Source organism: Cetorhinus maximus, chromosome 3 (genome assembly GCF_964194155.1).
Source record: "Cetorhinus maximus chromosome 3, sCetMax3.hap1.1, whole genome shotgun sequence".
NCBI classification, from domain to species: domain Eukaryota; kingdom Metazoa; phylum Chordata; class Chondrichthyes; order Lamniformes; family Cetorhinidae; genus Cetorhinus; species Cetorhinus maximus.
This window is the reverse complement of record NC_135881.1, coordinates 168,244,186-168,264,747: the sequence shown is the minus strand read 5'-3', so window position 1 is coordinate 168,264,747 and position 20,562 is coordinate 168,244,186. Positions and strand designations below refer to the sequence as shown.

Here is a 20,562-nt window from a genome sequence, read left to right as displayed (position 1 = left end):
AATAAATCAACCAGCAACAAAGCTGAAGGTAATTGATGATCCCTTTAAATAGAGCATTCTTCATGCTGCCAAATGCACCTTTAGCCATATAAGGTTAAAAGACAGCATTAATTGGAGCGTTGCACTCCGAAATGGCATCGTTGATGTCAACTGAGTGTTGCTGCAGATTGACATCATGACTTGTCTTTTCTGTATACTTCTGGCGGATATTCAATGAGTGTGTGTGTGCTAACACCTTCACTATTACAATGTCTGGCACAATTCGCCCCACGAATGTGTTCGCTTATGCTGCAGATGCCCATTTAGACCTTTAAGGGCACTTGTAGAGGCCAAAAAGGGCACTAATGAACCCAATCTCACCTGTAGAATTACAGGTTTTCTACAAATAAGGACAAAAAAATAATTAAAATATTCCCAAGCACCAATTCTATTTGACTAGCACTACCATGCTTTATTATTCTCTAGCACCACAGCTATAGATTTCACAGCAAATATCTGTGCCTAACATGGTGGGACAGTTAAAACAAACACAGCAATGTGGCACGCAGAAGTACAATCGGCACTGAGAGTGCTTGGCAAAACAAAACATTATTTCCCAGTTAATTCTTCAATACACAGCAATAGATGTACTGCAGACCAAATGAGTAAAAATTGAACAGATACCGCAGGTATGCTGCTCATCGAATATGACTACAGATTTCACTGGTAGCTTATCAAATGTGTCTTAATTAATTTACTACTTGATGCTAACAGCTACTGTAGCAGCAGGATAACTTATGTTCTTAGAGGCACTGTGGATATATTGCTGTATTACTTACATCTTCCACTTTTTCTTAAAATATACTTAATATTTCACAAAGCAGTGTTATTTTTGGGAGCACACACTTGTTTTTATTCTTAGTCACACAAGTATTAATACTGCTGACTTCATATAACCATTCCGTCAAAATGCATAGACAGTGTTTTGCATCTATGATGTGAAAATGCTTGGATGGAGTTACATCCATGCATGTCAATGTTCCAATTAAAGTCTGCTGCAATCTTTTAATTTACATTAATATTGAAATGGAAATCTAATCGCAAATCTGTGCATGCAAATTAAAAAGCCTCTGACCCATTAGCAACTTTTTAAGATAAGTTTTGAACTGACTGATTGGATAATTAGATTTCCCCCAACTCCCCTCCCCCCACCTCTCCCTTTTTAAACAAGTAGCAGTGTGGTGCTTCAAAGACCCTGGGTAATGCTGCCAGTATAACTATTGTTAAATGTTTGACAGTAAAGATTGCATTCCGTTATGTGGTAACAGTGTAGAATCGTCCATTGCGTGGTTGACTTATTGGTGTATTTTCAGTCCAAGACACAGGGCTAGCTCAGATTTTTGGATTTTTCCATCCTTGTTTACATCACAGTGACGCAAGAGAATTTCACGGAACTTGTCAAGGTCAACTCCAGTGATACTTGACTGAACAAAACAAGAAAAATGAAGTTACTAAAACAGTAATGGTGCATTGTTATATTGTGTCTTTGCACTTAAGCTACAAAGGGGCCAACTATCATGTCTTTAATGCCCCATGTATGCTTGTAGCTGCATATCTCAATCCCTTTTTCACATGACATACATTTCCAACACACTATGCTTAGGAAGTTCCCATCCAAAACAGGCAAGAGCTTCGTCACATTATTACAATGATACAGAAAATGGATAATTGATGACCATTTTATGTCAGTTGAGCCACATCAGCGACAGGTGCAAATTTCACCCATATATAATGGCTGTCTAACAAAGCGTTGGTCCAGAGTAAGTGTTAATAGCAGAATAAAGATCAGCTCTGTCTGAAAGCGAAATCATGAAAACAAAATTCAGGCTCACACTTGGCAAAAAAAAATCAAAATGGAGGACAGAGTTCACAGTCTGAAGTTGTTAAACACAATGTTGAGTCCAGAAGGCTGTAAAGTGCCAATGCTGGAGCAATGCTTTGTTTCTTCACTACTATTATTACCGCTCCCATGTCTTTTGTTCCATGACATCTTTGACATTGAATCTCTCCCACCCTCTAACCTATCCTAGGCCTTCCCTTTTGTTCTGCCTGATCCCCTCCCTCTTCTTCAACAGCAGAAAACCTATCACATTTCTACCTGTCTTCAGTCCCAAGAGTCATAGTGGACTCAAAATGCTAACTCTGTTTCTCTCTCCACCGATGCTGCCAGACCATTTGAATATTTCCAGCACTTTCTGCTTTTATTTTAGATCTCGTGCATCTGCAGTATTTTGCTTTTATTTTATGCATAAGATGCAGTGTGTGTGTGTGTGTGTGTTGGTATTTACATACCCACATCTGAAGACAGAGGTATCAAAGCTTGCCTTGGAAGACAATTAGTGCATGTGCTCTCAGAGGAAAGTTAGACAGCAGACCTGCCAGCACTATACTTCACACAAGAAGATGTGACAGGTTGACCATCAGCTACCAAAATTTAATTGACTGCAACCAAAATGGCATGAACCATGTTTGTAACCATTGTTGCATCGGCTTGGCAGGGACTGTGGGGAACTGTTCTCAGAGTCCACATTAATAGAAAGCCAAATCTTGACTATTGCTGTAAAGAGAGGCACACTGCTGATGCTTTTCGTCCTCCTGCTTGCTGGTCAGGCTGTCAATTTGGTTAGCTTGTGGGGAGGAAACAGAACCACAAAACGTTAATGACCTCCTGTCATTAAGATCAGCCTGTAAGGGTCTTCACATTACCAGCCTTGCCAGGTTCTTCAGTCATTTTCAGCCTCACCCACACCCTCCCCACCTACCCATAAATATTGTGGGTCTAATGGAGAAATCTGAGAGTGAAGAAACTTCACACAGCTATTAGTTGACATAAGTTGTAAGATAAAAAAGCCTTCTATTTTAGAATTAGTTCAGATTTATTTCAATGTAATTTTCTTCAAAATGGAAAACCGCAGCACACTGTTCTGAGCTGACAGCAGCTGCCTATTCTCAGTTACAGAAGCTATGGAATATATCTTGCCCTTTCTCTGGTGATTGGTCAGATATCATGGAACATGTGCATTGAGGCTTCTCAGAGGTCATCAGGTTTAAGTCTGAAATCTGCACTTTTCAGCAGGTGGGTAGGTTTCATTAAACGACAGTTATAATGACATGGAACAAAAATATCTTAAACAATATTAACTGAAGTTCCATGAGGTAAAATGTTCTTTCAGCAGTTGAAAAGTGGGATGTATAGTTGCTTACATGCAAATGATATCAGAGGCAAAGCAAGTCGCAATATGTCTGAGAGGACAGCCTAAAACAATCAATATTTTAGAATTCCAAAGGGCAAAATGGCTAGGGTTTTGCAAGAAATTAGATTTTTTTTTAAGTGCTAAACTGACAAAAGTAAGCTTGGCATGTAACACTTGCGACAAAATCTATGTTGGTGCTATTGGGCATTGTGAGTGTATCTTTAGCACCCAGACTAAGTTCAAGAAGGCCTTCCACCAACTTAGCTAAGGACAGGTGATAAATGCTGGCCTTACTAGTGAACTAATTTCTCAAGAATAAATTTAAAAACTGTGCCTTAAATGCCATCTTTTGAGTAATCTTAGCCAAGTTACCTTAAAGAATGAGCCTTTCTTGCTTTATCTGAAGCATAAAATAATAAAGAAGAATCTAAGCAGAAAATCCTGCTTTCCTATTCATGTTGGTGCTATTAATATTGATACTTATGGAATACTTATTGATAGTTTGGGGAAACATAAATGCAATTGAAATTCTGACTGCTGTGAGCTGTTATATAATTTAAGCATAGTTTATAAAACATTAATTCACTTTTGTGTAAACTCACTTTCACCAACTCCATCATATCCTTGACAAATCCATCTACTTCAGGACCTTCCAGAGCTCCAGTTTTACTCTGCAATATAGCAGTTGGGAATCAACAAAAGGTTTGGTGATAATTTATTGTTCCTTGCATCACAAGTTCAAATGATGAAGGCCCAGCAGTTCATTTGATCACATCTTTCCAGAATACCAATTCTACTGTCTACCACCTTTACAGAATGCAGCCATTTGTAAATGGACCCCAGCGTGATCTGGTCCAGCTGTTTTGTCATGTTTACAGTTTGAAAAACAGTAACCTCGCTTATTCATGGCTCTGGCTGTCAATCCCGCTGTACAGTTTGCAATTAGAAACCTGATTTACAGCATGACAATACATCCATATTCAATATCTTGCACGTGTGGGCCTCCATCCAATAGCCTTTCCAGGACCTACTCTCAACAATGGTGTGAGAGTTTTAAGAAACAGTTACACTCAGTGTCATTTCCATTCAGTTTGATGACAACAGCTCAATCACATCTGCATTTTAGATGTTAGCTAATCACCAGATTCATTTTTGTCCTGTTTCCCTTCTTCACTGATCCACTGAGCAGAATTGTAACCCAGCAGACTGACTCGTAGCAGTGGGTGGGGTCAGGGTGGAGGGTGGTGGCCAGGAACACCATTGCGAGAGAAACAGATTTTGTTATGGCTATTTAACTCAGCATTGGTATCCCACTTCCAGGCTTCCCAGCCAATCGCAGAACGCAGGGATGATGGCAACCCGCGCCTATCAACGGATAGATTGCTATTTAAAGGGGCCCTGGCAGGTGTCAGAGTGGCTGCATTCTAGGGTCATTCCTTAAGTTTCAGCAAGCACAATAATAGAAGCACAATGTGTGAAGGCTGCACCTCGCTCCATCCCCAGTTCTCTGACTCTTCCCTGGGGATCCTGCTGTGGGATGTGGAGGCCAGCTGGTATGTATTGTTTCCTTCAGATTGGAGGAAGAGGCCTGGTTCCTCAAACCAAATAGGCAAGGCTGGAAGTGGTGATGCAGTCAACAGGTCAACAGTAGGCATGCGGGCCCTTGAATATAGAGTCGGTGTTGAAAGAAGTTCAATAACCTCAAGAGGGCAGGAAAGATGAGTGGCATCTCACTTTCAGGTGTCAACCCCCAAACTCTGACTGCCCCAATATTTTCCTGTACAGCATTCCTCAGACCAGCACACCTTTCAGCTCCAATCATTCCTCTCTCTCTCACATTTCCAGAGGCAATGTGGACCTTTAGAGAGAGTGGAGGAGTCAGTCTCAAACATGTGTGCTGTGATATCTCAGGCATTTGCATTGACATTCACCTCCATTGAGAATCAGACATGGCAGGCAACCAAATGCATGCTTGCCCTGAACCGTGGCCTGCACACTCTGGCTGCCAGTTTAAATAGGATGGAGGAAGGCCTCGCTTTGGCTGTTCAGCACAACAATGAAGTGCTCTCCAGCCCTTGGCTAGAAAGGAAGTGATGGAATGTGAACCCGTTGTCAGGAAAGTGAAATTTCAGCTCCGCCTAATTCAGCCCGTCATGTTTCCTGCTCTTACAGGCCCCATAAAATCCCTCCTGTTGGCAATATTATTGTGTACTGATGTACAATTATGTGTGAGGGTGCATGCTGATGTAGATAAATGGCCGATCTACACAATCCAGTCCAAATGTGGGAAATGCGAACTTGTCCCACATTTGGACTGGATTGTGAAGATGGGCCATTTGTCTCCGGAATAAAGAAGAATAGAAAAGCAGAACATTGTATAAATGAAGAGAAAATGCAGAAATCTGTGATTCAGAGGGATCTGGGTGTTCTGGTAAATGAATCACAAGAAGTTAGTATGATGGTAAATGGAATATTGGCCTTCATTGCAAGGGGAATGGAGTATAAAAGTAGGGAGTGTTGCTACAACTGTACAGGGCTTTGGTGAGACCGCATCTGGAGTACTGTGTACAGTTTTGACTCCTTACTTAAGGTGGGATTTCACTGCATTGGAAGCAGTTCAGAGAAGGTTCACTCAGCTAATTCCTGGGATGAAGGGATTGTCTTATAAGGAAAGGTTGAGCAGGTTGGGCGTTTACTCATTGGAGTTTACAAAAATGGGAGGTAATTTTGTTGAAACATATAAGATACTGAGGGACTTGACGATGGATGCTGGAAGGATATTTCTCCATGTGGGGGATTCTGGAACTAGAGGGCACAGTCTAAAAATATGGGGTCTCCCATTTAAGAGGGAGATGAGGAGGAATTTTTTCTCTGAGGGGGTTGTTAGACTTTGGAATTCCATTCCCCAGAGAGCAGTGGGGGTTGGATCATTGAATATATTCAAGGCTGAAAAAGGCTAAATTTTGATTGACAAGGGAGTCAAGGGTTATGGGGGGATAATTAGGAAAGTGGAGTTGAGACCACAATCAAATCAGTCATGATCTTACTGAATGCCAGAGTAGGCGAATGGTCTACACCTGCTCCTATTTCTTGTGATCTTATGATCTAAGTATGGAAACTAATTGGCACATAGCAAGATCCTAGCTGTAATGTGATCATGGCTAGACCATCCATTTTAGGTGCTAGTTAAAATTAGTTCATCTGTGCAATTGTGTACTAAAATACACTGGATTTTCTATTTTGTTAGAAATCTGTATGTGTGCGCGTACATACACAAAACACAAACACTTCAGAGTAAAATATCTAAGTCAGAAGATAAAACCTACCACATCATAATGTGAGAAAATCTTCTCAAAGTCTTTCTGTCTGTCCTTCAGGCTACAGGCCTATACACAAGAGGCAAAAAAATGTCAAAACATCAGCGGTTTTCTTTGAAAAGTGCTCAATTGCCAAAAATTCTGACCAAAATAAAATCGATGATTTTGAAAATTAAAATACATAATAGTTTCATTTAGAACAATTCTGAATTTGTTTTTAAAATGAGAATTAGGTAAAAACATCTTCCCAAAAGCAAGAATAATATGATAGCAGGGCAACAGAAAAGCAAAATATTGTGGATGCTGGAAATCTGAAATAAAAGCAAAATTGCTGGAAATACTCAACAGGTCAGGCAGCATCTATGGAGAGAAAGAGTTACCCTTTCAGGTTGATAACCTTTCATCAGAACCTTTCCTGATCCTGTCATCCTGTTCTTAAGAAAGATCATCGATCTGAAACACTAGCTTTACTTCTCTCCACTGATGCTGCCTGACATATGTGATAGTAGGCCAAATTGATAAATATTGGATCAACTGGCACTGTACTGGATTGAGAGGAACAATTTATTTTGGAAGGTACAGGAATAAATCACAGGGATGGACAAGAATCAATTGAAAACAAAACTTGCAAATTCAAAAGTGTAGGTTAACAAAAACGCTTTACTGAGTTTTGTGGACTCAGTGTGGGTTGGTAACACTGGAAAAAAAGAGTGCATTATACCCAGTGGCAGCATGAAGCTCTCCCAGGTTCAGTGTAACATGGCTAAAAGTTACCTAGCCTCCGAGGGCTAGCTCTATGGCCTAAAATTTGCTTGGACCTTCTCTAATTGCACCACTTTTACTTTGTCAGGCATGGGCAATTAACACATGGGTTGCAGGATTTCTTCCGGCAAAGTTCCAGCTGCAAACAGCTCAGGGGAAATTTCCACCCTTTGTAGCCAATTCAAGAGCAGAAGATTCCACCCATTGACTTGTAGTAAAGTATTGTGCCAGACAATGATCTCTGCTTGCCCATTCCTGGTTTGGAGTTTTTCAGACCATTGCACCAGACAACTAACAAAAACTGACTAGCTTTTAAAAAAAAGCAGACACAGCCCCAAAACAAGTTTGCATATGAGTCTTTGATGTAGTTACATTGAAATTGTCGTCAGCACAAGCCACACTAAATCCAAGAATTGCATAGCAAAAATTGCAGAGATTTTCTCTTGTATCTTGTCAATACATTGTAGCTATAATGGTTATGTACTGGTATTTAAAATCTGTTAAATTTTTAAGTATTTTATTTCCACCTTATTGATTGATACTAGCCCTTGTCCACTGCACCTTCAGCAGAACTACTTGTTTTCACACCATTGGCCGAGTGAAAGTTGGGGCTATTTCCAGGTCCCAACCCTGCTCTGCCTGTCAAGGCACCTGTCTGCAAAGTCTTGACAAAGGCAGCCAGTTAAACACATAAGATCCTGAAGGGTCATGACAGGCTGAATGTGGAAAGGATGTTTCCTGTTGTAGGAGAATGTAGAACCAGGGGTTACTGTTTAGAAATAAGGGGTCACCCATTTAGGACAGAAATTAGAAGAATTTTTTTCTCTCAGAGGGTGGTGAGTCTTTGGAATGCCCTTCCTCAAAAGGTGGTAGAGGCAGAGTCCTTGAACATTTTTAAGGCAGAGTTAGATAGATTCTTGATAGCAAGGGGGGTGAAACGTTATCAGGCGGAGTTGGGAATGTGGAGTTGAAGTTGTAATCAGATCAGCCATGATCTTATTGAATGGCAGGGCAGGCTTGAGGGGCTGAGTGGCCTACCCACTGCTCCTAATTCATATAAGAGACCGCCTCTGGGTTCAGCATCCAATTAAGGAAGGGGGGCAGGTAGAATAGCAATGCCAACACCAGGGGAGAGTGCTGTCACTGTCAGAGGGGAAATATGAGGGTGCTTCCATCTTGAAGCACACCCTCAAGAGGTTAGAATTGCGTTAAGCCAGCAGCTACAGCTGTGAGGCCGCTTGTGCAGTGGGGAAGCCCCTCCACAGGATGGCCGGCAGCAAGAGCCTGTTGATGGTTGCAGCTCCATTAGAGTGGTTATAACTGGGAGTTTTGCACCCACCCACCCCGCCCCCAAACAGACCAGCCTCTGACAAGCCACTTTCAGGCACCTGCCAGGCTTGGCCCTCAGTGGGGGGGCTATCCCAGTGGCATCTCCAATCAGCCCTCCAATGGACGGTTAATTATGCAGATTAGCTACCTGCTGCTCCCAGGCAGGTAACCTCTGCCTGTGCTGACCCACCTCTGGGCGGATTGCCCTGAGGCAGGAACACATAAGGTAGCTGACCCAATGCATATTCCTCTAAAATGCCTTCCCGTCCCACCCTGAAGCCGCGGGACCAGGAAGATTCTGCCAATGCGGCTTTCAGTGGGTTCGAACTCCATACACTACTGCTAGCACTCATCCACCAATGGGCTCTGTTTAGGCAGTGAAAGCACTTGGATGCATGTACTCTGTCCTTTCAGTCAGGCCATAAAGTGGCAATATAAAAAGTTTACCTACTTCGTTACTTGAGACGTTTTCAAAGAAAAGTTGAACTTACATCCATTTTGAACTGTAAAAGGAAATTTTCTTCCAGTGACAGAATCCTTCAAAAGAGAGAAAAGAAATCAATGGCTAATCCAAGCATAAAATAATTATAAACAACATTTAGCAACAATTCTCTTGGTTAAAAACCCATTGTATCCCAACACTGAGATTGGGGGAGGACAGAGGAGTGTAGGACTGGTGGGAAAGAGCTAGAACAGACTTGCGTAATGTTCATTGTATTATAACCACCTTATAACATCCAATGGTCATGTTTTAAACTGTGTCCTTTGATTCAAGGTAAAGGGGAGCAGTTTGGAGAAGGGGATGTGGCCTCCAATGGGATCTGTCTGGAGACAAGCCAACGTGACTTCATACTTAATCTGCCTGGAGGCAAGCCAGTGTGGCCTAAGTATGGAGACAGAAACTCAAATTGAAACTTATTCAAAGTCAGGTGCAAATTTTAACACCTTGACACAAAGTGGGCGGGGCAGCTGGCCGTGCTGCTGCCCAGACTCTCAGAGCCAGTCAGAGGGATTTGGTGGGGGGTGGTGGCAGGTGGGGAAAATTGAGGAGCAAATATGTGCACAATTTGCAGAGATGTGTAAAAACAATAATAGGGTAATTATATTAGGTGATTTCAACTTTCCCAACATTAATTGGGATAGACATAGTGTTAAGGGTTTGGATGGAGTGGATTTCTTGAAATGTGTACAGGAGAACTTTTTAGGTCAATATGTAGAGGGTCCAACAAGGGACGGCGCAGTGCTGAACCTAATTCTGGGGAATGAAGCCAGACAGGTGGCTGAGGTGATGGTGGGGGAGTATTTTAGTGATAGTGACCACAACATGGTACAATTTAAGCTTGTTATGGACAAAGAAATAGACAAGTTGCAAAAAAATGTTTTGGATTGGGGGAGAGCGGATTTTAGTAAAATAAGGCAGGATCTGGCCAAGGTAGATTGGGAACAGCTACTTGTGGGGAAATCTACAGAAGAGCAGTGGGGGGTGTTCAAAAAGGAAATGGGGAGGGTACAGGCTCAACATGTTCCCTCTAGGGTGATAGGAAGCAGTAACAAGTTCAGAGAACCACGGATGACCAGAGATATTCAGGATACAATGAGAAGGAAAAGAGCGGCTTTTAGCAGGTACAAGGGGAGCAAATCAGCAGAGGCATTAGTGGAGTACAGACAGTGCAAGGTGGAGCTTAAGAAAGCAATTAGGAGAGCAAAGAGGGGATATGAGGAAACTCTGGCTGGTAAAAGTAGGGAAAATCCCAAGATATTCTATAAGTATATCAATGGGAAGAGGATAACCAGGAAAAGAGTAGGGCCCATTAGGGACCAAGGGGGAAATCTATGGGTGGAGCCAGAGGACATCGGTAGAATGTTGAATGAATGTCTCACATCCATCTTCACCCAAGAGAATGAGGATGAAGGTATGGAACTCGGGGAGAAGGACTGCGAGGTTTTTGAGAAAATTGATATAGGGAGTGACAAGGTATTGGAGGTGTTGGCAGGCTTAAAAGTGGACAAATCTCCACTCTCTCCCACACACACAACTCAATCTCCCACACATGGCAGTCAGCCTCTTCCCTTCCACTCCGCACCCCCACTCCCCCCGATCTGGGGCTCTGAAGCATCTCACTCCCAAGCCTTGAAGCCAGCCTCTCCTCCCCAGGGCCCTGGAACTCCGCTCCCTGGGCCCTGGTTGGAGGTGCCAGAGGTGCTCTGGTGCGCTCCAGCAGCACTATACCTCTGTATGTTGATTTTAGTGTGTTTGCTACAGTAGAAGTTTTAAAACGTGAAATCTTGTCCTGCAATTCCATTTGCATCAGTCACTGATCTATCTCTATCTCTTTTAAAAGTTATCAGTCTCTATGGGGATTGTAACAACTTCAACAATTAATCTCGTCCAGTCTGCAACAGAGCTCACTGTGCATCCACGTGCAAAATGCTTAGCAAACAAGCAAAATCAATTTGCCAAATACTAAGGGCTGGAATTTTCTTTGCTCCATTGTCCAAAAGCAGACAGTGGAGTGGCAAAGAATAAAGAGAAATGGGCCATGGGCCAGTTTTGTGGAGTTAAGGAGACTCCACGGATCTTTAAAAATGGTGGGCGGGGCACGGATGTGGAAGTCCTAGACCCACTTTCGACAGATCCCATTTTCACTTGTAGGGGAAGGGGGCAGAGTGAGATTCAAACATTAGGGAAGCCCAAACTCAGCAGGGCCATTTGAACTAGTGCTGATTTTTGTTGTAGCAAGTGTCTTTACCCACAGTATGTGTCACAAATTTATAGAGTAGATGCAAATGCTCTGTAAGGTCTGTAGAATTATCATGATGTGAAGTAATTTAAATCCTCAGACCTTTAAAAATAAAAAAAGAGCCTTTGTGAATCTTCGTGTCCTTTTACACACTGTCAGTTAAATTGGAAAAGACTGTTCTCACAGTTACAATAGCTGTTTGTTGACATTTCCCCAATGGTTATCATTATATCATTCTGAATGCTTGGCTGATTTCCACAAGTTATAATTATCACAGCAGGGGGATCCTGAACTCTCAGTTTGATTGACAGCGCAAAGACATTATTAAGGGATTAGTTGTCTTTAATGTGGGATTATAAATAGAAGTTTGTTTGTTTTTATGAACGATTAAGCGCTAGAGGAGATTTAAAAGTTTTGAACGGGATTTTATGAATGGGAGTGTTATTTTTAATATAGTGAAGGCTGTAATGGATATTTAGATATTTATTTTATTTCATCTCAACATGGCTCCTGAGATCTGCCCATGGTGGTTACCTGGTGCATTGGCATGGTGGGTATGAGGGGCCATTGTGGATGGCATGGGGAGTGGATAGGGGGGTGGGGGGGTGGGGGGTGATGAGTTGTGAGGGCTAGAGAGCCTAAAATTTAACTAAACAACTTTGGCAAAGTCCCAGAGAACTGAGGCAGCTCTTTTAACCAGCCTGCCTCAGCACTTGGCTGCCCCTTTGGCCATCTCCAATCTGCTTCAGGGGGCGACCACACAGCTGACCCCCCTGGAATGAAATTTGGGTCAGATGGGGCACTTTCAACCAAGGCCAGTCTGCCGAGTCAGGAAATTTCCTGGCTCAAGCTTGCTACCTCGGTGGCGGAAGTCTGGCCCGATGTCTCTGATCCTGCCTGTACAAACATGAACCCGAAATTAAAAAATGAAAATTTTAGAAATACTTAGCAGGTCAGGCAACATTCTGTGGCGAGACAGAGTTACATTTCAGGCTGACGGCCTTTCATCAGAACTGGAATAAGTTAAAGATGTGAAAGGTTTTAAGTAAAGTACAGAGGCACAGAATTGGGATGCAGAAACAACAAAGGGGTAGGTCTGAGACAGGTTGGAGAGCAAGAGACATGTCAAAGGAAGAGACCATCGTTACAGGGAGAGGATTGGGAAGGTGGGGTGGGGGCAAATGCAACAGGGCTTAGAGAAAAGATTGTGATCAGCAGAGAGGAGGCAAAAGGCTTCTTTAAGGGACTTGGGAACGAGTATTCCTGCTCTTCCTGGCCCACAATAAGTGTTGGAGAAGGCACTTACCTTGAAGATCCGACAGCTCCCATCGCGCTTTTACTGTCAGATTTCCCAACCCCTGGGCAACCCTGAACAGTGACAGGGAATTTTAAACCACACTCCCAATTGCACTTTAACATATTTAAAGTGGCCTCCCGATGAAGTGTCACAGTGCTCCACGGCGGTCAATTGGATGCCCTAATATCCGCCACTATAAATAAGGCAACACACACCTTCCAAACTCACAACCACTACCATCTAGAAGGACAAAAGCAGCAGATAGATGGGAACACCACCAGCTAGAAGTTGCCCTCCAAGTCACTCACCATCCTGTCTTGGGAATATATCACTGTTCCTTCACTGTCACTGGATCAAAATCCAGGAACTCCCTCCCTAACAAAACTGTGGATGTACCTACACCACATGGACTGCAGCGGCTCAAGGGCAATTAGGGATGGGCAATAAAAGCTGACCTAGCCAGTGAAGCCCACATCCATGAATGAAAAAAAAATGTGCGTTCAGTGCATGTTGGGAATGCATTCGCCATATTGAAGTCTTTAGCGACCCCATCCCGACCCTCCTGATCGTTATTGAGGGGTGGGTGGTATGTTTAATATTGATTATCTCCAGTGCTCTGGAACCACTCCCGACTGCAAAATTATGGCCAGGGCCTAACATTAATCATTATTTTTCAAAGTTCTCTCAATTTAGTAATTGTATATTTATACAAGAAAGTTACAAATATCACTCTGATGACTTAAGGGAAGAAGGAAAAAAGGAAGGAAGGGAGGGAGGGCTGGATACTACAGATATCTCAGTCTCAGGTTAGTTTTGTAGAAGTTATCACCAGGAACAGTGTGACTGACTGCTTGAACAACTGTGAGCTGATCAAAAAGAATCAACATTGATTTATGAAATGAACATGCTCAATGAATTTTTGTATCTCTTTTCACATGTCACTTATGCTTCTTTTGCCAATTGCTTTAAATTGGAGCCCTCTTTCTCTTGGTCCTTTTATGAGTGGGAACAGTTTCTCCCTATCTACTCTGTCCAGATCCCTCATGGTTTTGAATACTTCCATCAAATCTCCTCTCAGCCTTCTCTTCTCCAAGGAATAGAGTTCTAACTTCTCCAATTTAGCTTCATAACTGAAGTTCCTCATCCCTGGAACCATTCTCGTGAATCTTTTCTGCACTCTCTCCAGTGCCTTCACGACTTTCCTGAAGGGCAGCACCCAGAACTGGACACAATACTCCAGCTGAAGCCGAACTAGTGTCTTACACAAGTTCAACATAACTTCCTTGCTCTTGTACTCTATGCCCCTATTAATGAAGCCCAGGATACTATATACTTCATTATCTGCTTTCTCAACCTGTCATGCCACCTTCAATGACTAATGCACATGTACACCCAGGTCCCTCTGCTCCTGCACCCCCTTTAGAATTGTACCCTTTATTCTATACTGTCTCTCCATGTTCTTCTGACCAAAATGAACCACTTCACATTTCTTCGCATTAAACTTCATCTGCCATCTATCCGCCCACTCCACCAAATTGTCTATGTCCTTTTGAAGTTCTACACTGTCCTCCTCTCATTTCACAATGCTTCCAAGTTTTGTATATTCTGCAAAATTGTGCCCTGAGCACCAAGGTCTAAGTCATTAATATATATCAGGAAAAGCAAGGGTCCCAATACTGACCCCTGGGGAACTCCACCACAAACTGTTTTCCAGCCTGACAAACATCCATTAAACCATTACTCTCCATTTCCTGTCACTCAACCAATTCCGTATCTATGTTGCTACTGTTCCTTTTATTCCGCAAGCTATAACTTTGCTCACAGGTCTGTTGTGCTGCACCGTATCAAATGCTTTTTGGAAGTCCATGTACACCACGTCAATTGCATTTCCCTTACCAGCTCTCTCTGCTAACTCTTTGAAAAACCCCAGCAAGCTAGTTAAACACAATTTTTGCTTTAGAAATTCATGCCGGCTTTCTTTGATTAACCCTCATTTGTCCATGTGACTATTAATTTTTTCCCAAATTATTGTTTCTAGAAGTTTCCCCACTGCTGAAATTAAACTGACTGGTCTGTGGTTGCTGGGCTTATCTTTACACCAATTTTTTGAACAAGGGTGTAATATTTGCAATTCTCCAGTGCTCTGGAACCACTCTCGACTGCAAAATTATGGCCAGGGCCTAGCATTAATCATTATTTTTCAAGGTTCTCTCAATTTAGTAATTGTATATTTATACAAGAAAGTTACAAATATCACTCTGATGACTTAAGGGAAGAAGGAAAAAAGGAAGGAAGGGAGGGGAGGGAGAGCTGGATACTACAGATATCAGTCTCATGTTAGTTTTATAGAAGTTGCTGGAAGCTATCACCAGGAACAGTGTGACTGACTGCTTGAACAATTGTGAGCTGATCAAAAAGAATCAACATTGATTTATGAAATGAACATGCTCACTGAATTTTCTGAAAGGTCCCAAATATGATGGAAGGAGAATGTCTATGGATTTTGTCAACATGGACTTCCAACATACTTTTTAAAAGGTTCCTTGCAAGAGATTGATAACAAAAATAAATGTGCACAGCAGTGGAAGCAATCTTGTGACATAAGGCAGAACCGTCCAGTCCTATTGGTGGTGGGTGTAATGGCAGGTGTGAGCGGACAATATGGCGAGAAGGCCAAAAATCGGTTTTACATTTGTTATCGTCCACTCCATCCGTCAATAGTGGGCTGTGTTTCCTGCCACTGCAGACCAGAGACCTAATTTTAAAACTTTATCATCCCATTATAAGCTCTGCTCACAGGAATCATACCCCCACGCTGGATCATCCGGGTACCATGCTGACGTGTTTCACAGCTGTGCGAGCTGCACTTTGCTCAGGACTTGGAGGTTTGTTTTCCCACCTTGCTTCGGTCAACACTCGCAGTCATCAGCACCAGGCTTTGCAGGCAGCACCACATCAATTTTAGGGGGGGTTCACGGGCAGGTCTCTACCTACCAGACCAGCCGTAAGGTGGGGGGTGGCTTTTCAATGGCTGGAGGGCCAGGGCTTGCTTAGGGTAGGGGTAGAAGTGGCATTGGGCAAGGAAAGAGGCTGCAGGGTGAGGGCTGTACTGGGGAAGGGGAGTATCCCAAGGTGTGTGGGAGAGCACATGTTGATCTGTACAAGTGGCCTCAAGGTGTTGCGGGGTGAGGAGGCAGTCTCCAGAGCAGATGAAGCCAGATGGACATGTAAGGGTATGTGTGAGAGAGTGAGTGGTGATGTCCCTTGAGCTGACAGCAAGAAAGATGCCAGTGAACATGGCCTTGTGAGTGTGAGAGTTCAGAGTGATGAGGTGGTTGCCTTACCCTACTGACACGGATGAGATTATTCATTCTCTTTTTGCACTGGATGGCCAACCTCTTCTGTGCAGCATTGGCACTGACCACCACTGCCACTGCGTCCCAAGCCGGAATGGTGAGATTGCTGGACCTTCTGCGGCCAGAGCGGGGGTAGAGGACATCACGGTGGGCCTCCAAAAGGCATTCCAGTGATGGGTCACTGAATGCTTACTGGCCTTCATGGCCATGTCTTCATTGGAGCAGTCCTGGGCTGCAAGCATTGAGAGCAGTGTGGGTGGCTGCAGTTTAGATATGGCACCCAGTGTGAGGAAGCGGTGAGGTGACAGTGTGGTGGGCGGTTCAGAGGCTGCCCGCCAGCGAGACGGCGTGTTTCCTGTGGCTGCATAATTAATGGGGTGGGAAGTGCAAAGCCCACTATTACGGCCGACGGGTAAAACGTCATTTCTCACGGCCACTACTGCACTTAGTGCAAATCTGGTATGATTCCAGCCATAGAGTTGTTAATTGATTAGGAAGCAGGAGACAGAGGTTAGGGGTAAAAAGGAAGTACTCTGATTGGTGCCATATTATTGTTTTTACTGGGTTGGAGCAGTTTCAATAAATTTTCAAAGACTGCTGGCTGCACACACTAACTTTATTATAACATATTTACAGTTAAAAGGACTCCCTGCACTAGCTTCTGACCATGCTTACTCTCCTCATGTGCTAGGTCACCTCCTTCCATGACATCACAGAATGCGACAGTTAACCCTTAATGGAACTTAGTCTAACATACTCCGTTATACTAAAGGTGGGATGTGATAAGTAGTGCTAGCCAGGGACCTGTACAGGGGCCTCAGCTTTTCACTATATATATCAATGATTTGGATGAAGGAATAGAGAGTTGTATACTCAAGTTTCCAGATGATACTGTAAGTTGTAAGGCACAGTGTGTTGTGTACATGGCTGCAGGACATTTTTTTATTCATTTGCGGGATGTGGGCTTCGCTGGCTGGACCAGCATTTTTTGCCCATCCCTAATTGCCCTTGAGAAGGTGGTTGTCAGCTGCCTTCTTGAACCGCTGCAGACCCTGGGGGTAGGTACACCCATCGTGCTGTTAGGAAAGGAGTTCTAGGATTTTGACCCAGCGACAGTGAAGGAACAGCGATATATTTCCAAGTCAGGATGGTGAGTGACTTGGAGGGGAACTTCCAGGTGATGGTGTTCCCATCTACCTACTACCCTTGTCCTTCTAGGTGATAGTGGTCATGGAGTGGAAGGTGCTGCTTAAGGAGCCTTGGTGAGTTTCTGCAGTGCATCTTGTAGATGGTACACAGTGCTGGGGGTAGTGAATGTTTATGGAGTGGTACCAATCAAGCAGGCTGCTTTGTCCTGGATGGTGTCAAGCTTCTTGAGTGTTGTTGGAGCTGCACTCATCCAGGCAAGTGGGGAGTATTCCATCACACTCCTGACTTGTGCCTTGTAGATGGTAGATAGACTTTGGGGAGTCAGGTGGTGAGTTACTTACTGCAGGATTCCTAGCCTCTGGCCTGCTCTTGTAGCCACAGTATTTATATGACTCGTCCAGTTCTGGTCAATGGTAACCCCCAGAATGTTGATAGTGGGGGATTCAGCAATGGTAATGCCATTGAATATTAAGGGGCAATGGCTAGATTCTCTCTCGTTGGAGATGGTCATTGCCTGGAACTAGTGTGGCACAAATGTTACTTGCCAGCCCAAGCCTGGATATTGTCCAGGTCTTGCTGCATTTGGACATGGACTGCTTCAGTATCTGAGGAGTCGTGAATGGTGCTGAACATTGTGCAATCATCAGCGAACATTCCCACATCTGACCTTATGACGGAAGGAAGGTCATTGAAGCAGCTGAAGACTGTAGGGCCTAGGACACTCCAATGAAGGGCTCCTGCAAAAGGACACTGATAGATTAAGTGAGCGGACAAAACTGTGGTAGGGAGAGTTCAATGTAGGAAAGTGTGGGGTTATCTACTTTGAAACCAGGAAAGAGACCAGGGTTTAAAGGATTAAATTATGAGAACAGGATGCATAAATTTGATGACATTTCCCTTGAGTACGGATTGTGGGTTGATTGAAATGTAGGTGTTTAATGTTATAAAGGGATTTTATAGGTTAGGGTCAGAGAGGCGATATCCTCGGGTGGAGGAATCCAGTATAATGGTGCACAAACTTAAAGATAGAGCTAGGTCATTCTGTGGTGATATCAGGAAGTACTTTATAACATAAACGGTAGTGTAAACCTGGAATTCCCTCCTCCAAAAGACGATGGATCCTGGATTAGTTAACATTTTTATGATTTAGATTGCTAGATTTTTATTAGGTAAGGGTTTTAGGGGATGTGGATTAATCGTGGGTAAATGAAGTTGAGATAAGACACGATCAGGTTCAAGGGACTGAATAACCTATCATGTTTCTATGGCTCAATACTATCCATGTTGCACGAGGGCCAGGACAGGTTTGCCAAGGCTAAAACTGTAAAAAATAAAATGTGTATGAGACGATAATCTGCTGCACAAGCACATTATGAACATCTACAAAGGAATTGATTCAATTTGCACTACAATGGGGGCTGTTTCTTCTGGGGTCTTGTATATTGGAACCAGATTAAGACCATCCAGGTTTATTTTACGTAAGGCACAGAACCAACATAAAAAGGAACCTTTCCTCAACCCATTTGTAAGGCTTTAAAATATTAATTCAAGGAAAAGCAATCTTCTGGAAATGATTTTATGCTGAGTATAGTAAGCATCTAACCTTGCCAAGTCATTGAGGTCCAGGCGGCCATCTTTGTTTTTATCAAAAAATTTCATCTGAAATAAACAGTGGTAAGTTTTAGTAAGTGACCACTCCATGAGGTGTAGTTTCAGGTATAAACAGTGCATACTGTGACATTACTTTAATATCTCACCAAAACAAGATAAAATGGTCAACAAGGAGCATTGGGATTACAGTCAGAAACCAAATTTTATATCTTGGAGTCCTAAAAGCATGAAATAATGTATACTGTAAATATGCCTAGTTGGTAATGCAGATTAATTTGATTCAGAAATTACAAGATATTCTATACTTTCTCCCCCCTCAATGTTTCAATTTCAAAGGCCTCCTGACACTCCACAACTCTATGAAAATCTGGGCTTGTCACCCAGGGGTGAATAACCTGTCAGCACTCAATGCCCTGGCTGACACTTAAAAAATGATCACTCAAATGAGCTACTGGAGCGTCACTGGCACCAATGAATTTATGTCCCTGGCATAATTTTGGGCCTTCATCACTAGTTGATGTCATAAACATCATCCCTGAAATGTAACATCCGTTTTTCATAATTTATTAATACTTGTTTCTACATCACCAGTGGAGTATTTCAAAGGCTTTGCTAACCATTGCTGCATTTTCTTTTCATACTTCAACAATAGTCGAATGGAAAATGCTCGTGTTGCAAATGAAAATAATACAACTTGCTGAAGCACGTCATCGTGCAACATCACTTAATAAACAGTGATCCTCTTTTTTGTCAAAAGCAAAATACTGCGCATGCAGGAAATCTGAAATAGGAACAGAAAATTCTGGAAATATTTAGCAAGTCCGACAACATTTGTGGATGCAGAAATAGAGTTAAATGGCTGCATTTTCATCTTCAGTTCAGGAACCGGAGTTCGGGCCATTTCCCGACACCACGGTCCCAACTTCTAAAAGTCGGCCCATTCGCCCAGTCTTTTGGTCTCCAAGTGTTGGGTGTAAGCTGTAGTCGGGGACACCGCCTCCCGAGGAAGGCCCAAAGTGGCAACAGAAGTGAGCCAAAAGCGAGACTAGCCTGCCTCCATTTACTGGGAAATTGGTCCAATCCAATTCATGGCTAGTTCCTTTAGCTCTCACCATTCCACAAACCCCCATGACCCCCATATCTCCCAGACACCCTCACAAGAACACAAGAATTAACAGGAGCAGGTCTTTCAGCCCCTTGAGTATGCTCCGCCATTTGATAAGATCATGGCTGATCTGATTGTGATCTCAACTGCACTTTTCTGTCTGCCCTCCATAACCCTTAACTCCCTTGTCGATCAATGATTTGTCTCACTTGAATATATTTAATGACCCAGCTTCCACTGCTCTCTCTGGGCAATTCCATGGACAAACGACCCTCTGAGAGAAAAAATTCTCCTCATCACAGTCTTAAATGGGAGACTCTTAATTTTTAAACTGTGTCCCCTAGTTCTAGGCTTCCCCACAAGCGGAAACATCCTCTCAACATCCACCCTGTCAAGTCCCCTCATGATCTTATATGTTTCAATAAGGTCACCTCTCACTCTAAATTCCAATGGGTATAGGCCCAATCTGCTCAACCTTTGTTCATAAGGTAACCCCCTTCATCCCAGAAATCAGTCAAGTGATCCCCCTCTAAACTGATTCTAATGAAATTATATTCTTTCATAAGTAAGGAGACCAAAGCTGTATATAGTACTCCGTATGTGGTCTCACTAAGGCCCTGTATAACTGTAGCAACACTTCTCTAATTTTATATTTTATTCCC

General features: G+C 43.0%; 1 protein-coding gene across 1 annotated transcript in view; it reads right to left on the bottom strand.

The window, feature by feature from the left end:
• Positions 1–425: 425 nt before the first annotated feature.
• scgn (secretagogin, EF-hand calcium binding protein) overlaps positions 426–20,562 on the bottom strand; it is a 67,212-nt gene continuing 47,075 nt past the window's right edge. Inside the window, exons 7-11 of the mRNA XM_078539238.1 lie at positions 18,788–18,843; positions 9,133–9,178; positions 6,560–6,619; positions 3,836–3,904; positions 426–1,463 (exon numbers count right to left, since the gene is read on the bottom strand). Coding sequence (XP_078395364.1) covers positions 1,335–1,463; positions 3,836–3,904; positions 6,560–6,619; positions 9,133–9,178; positions 18,788–18,843 — 360 coding nt within the window. The 3' untranslated portion in view covers positions 426–1,334. The remainder of the gene's footprint in view (positions 1,464–3,835; positions 3,905–6,559; positions 6,620–9,132; positions 9,179–18,787; positions 18,844–20,562) is intronic.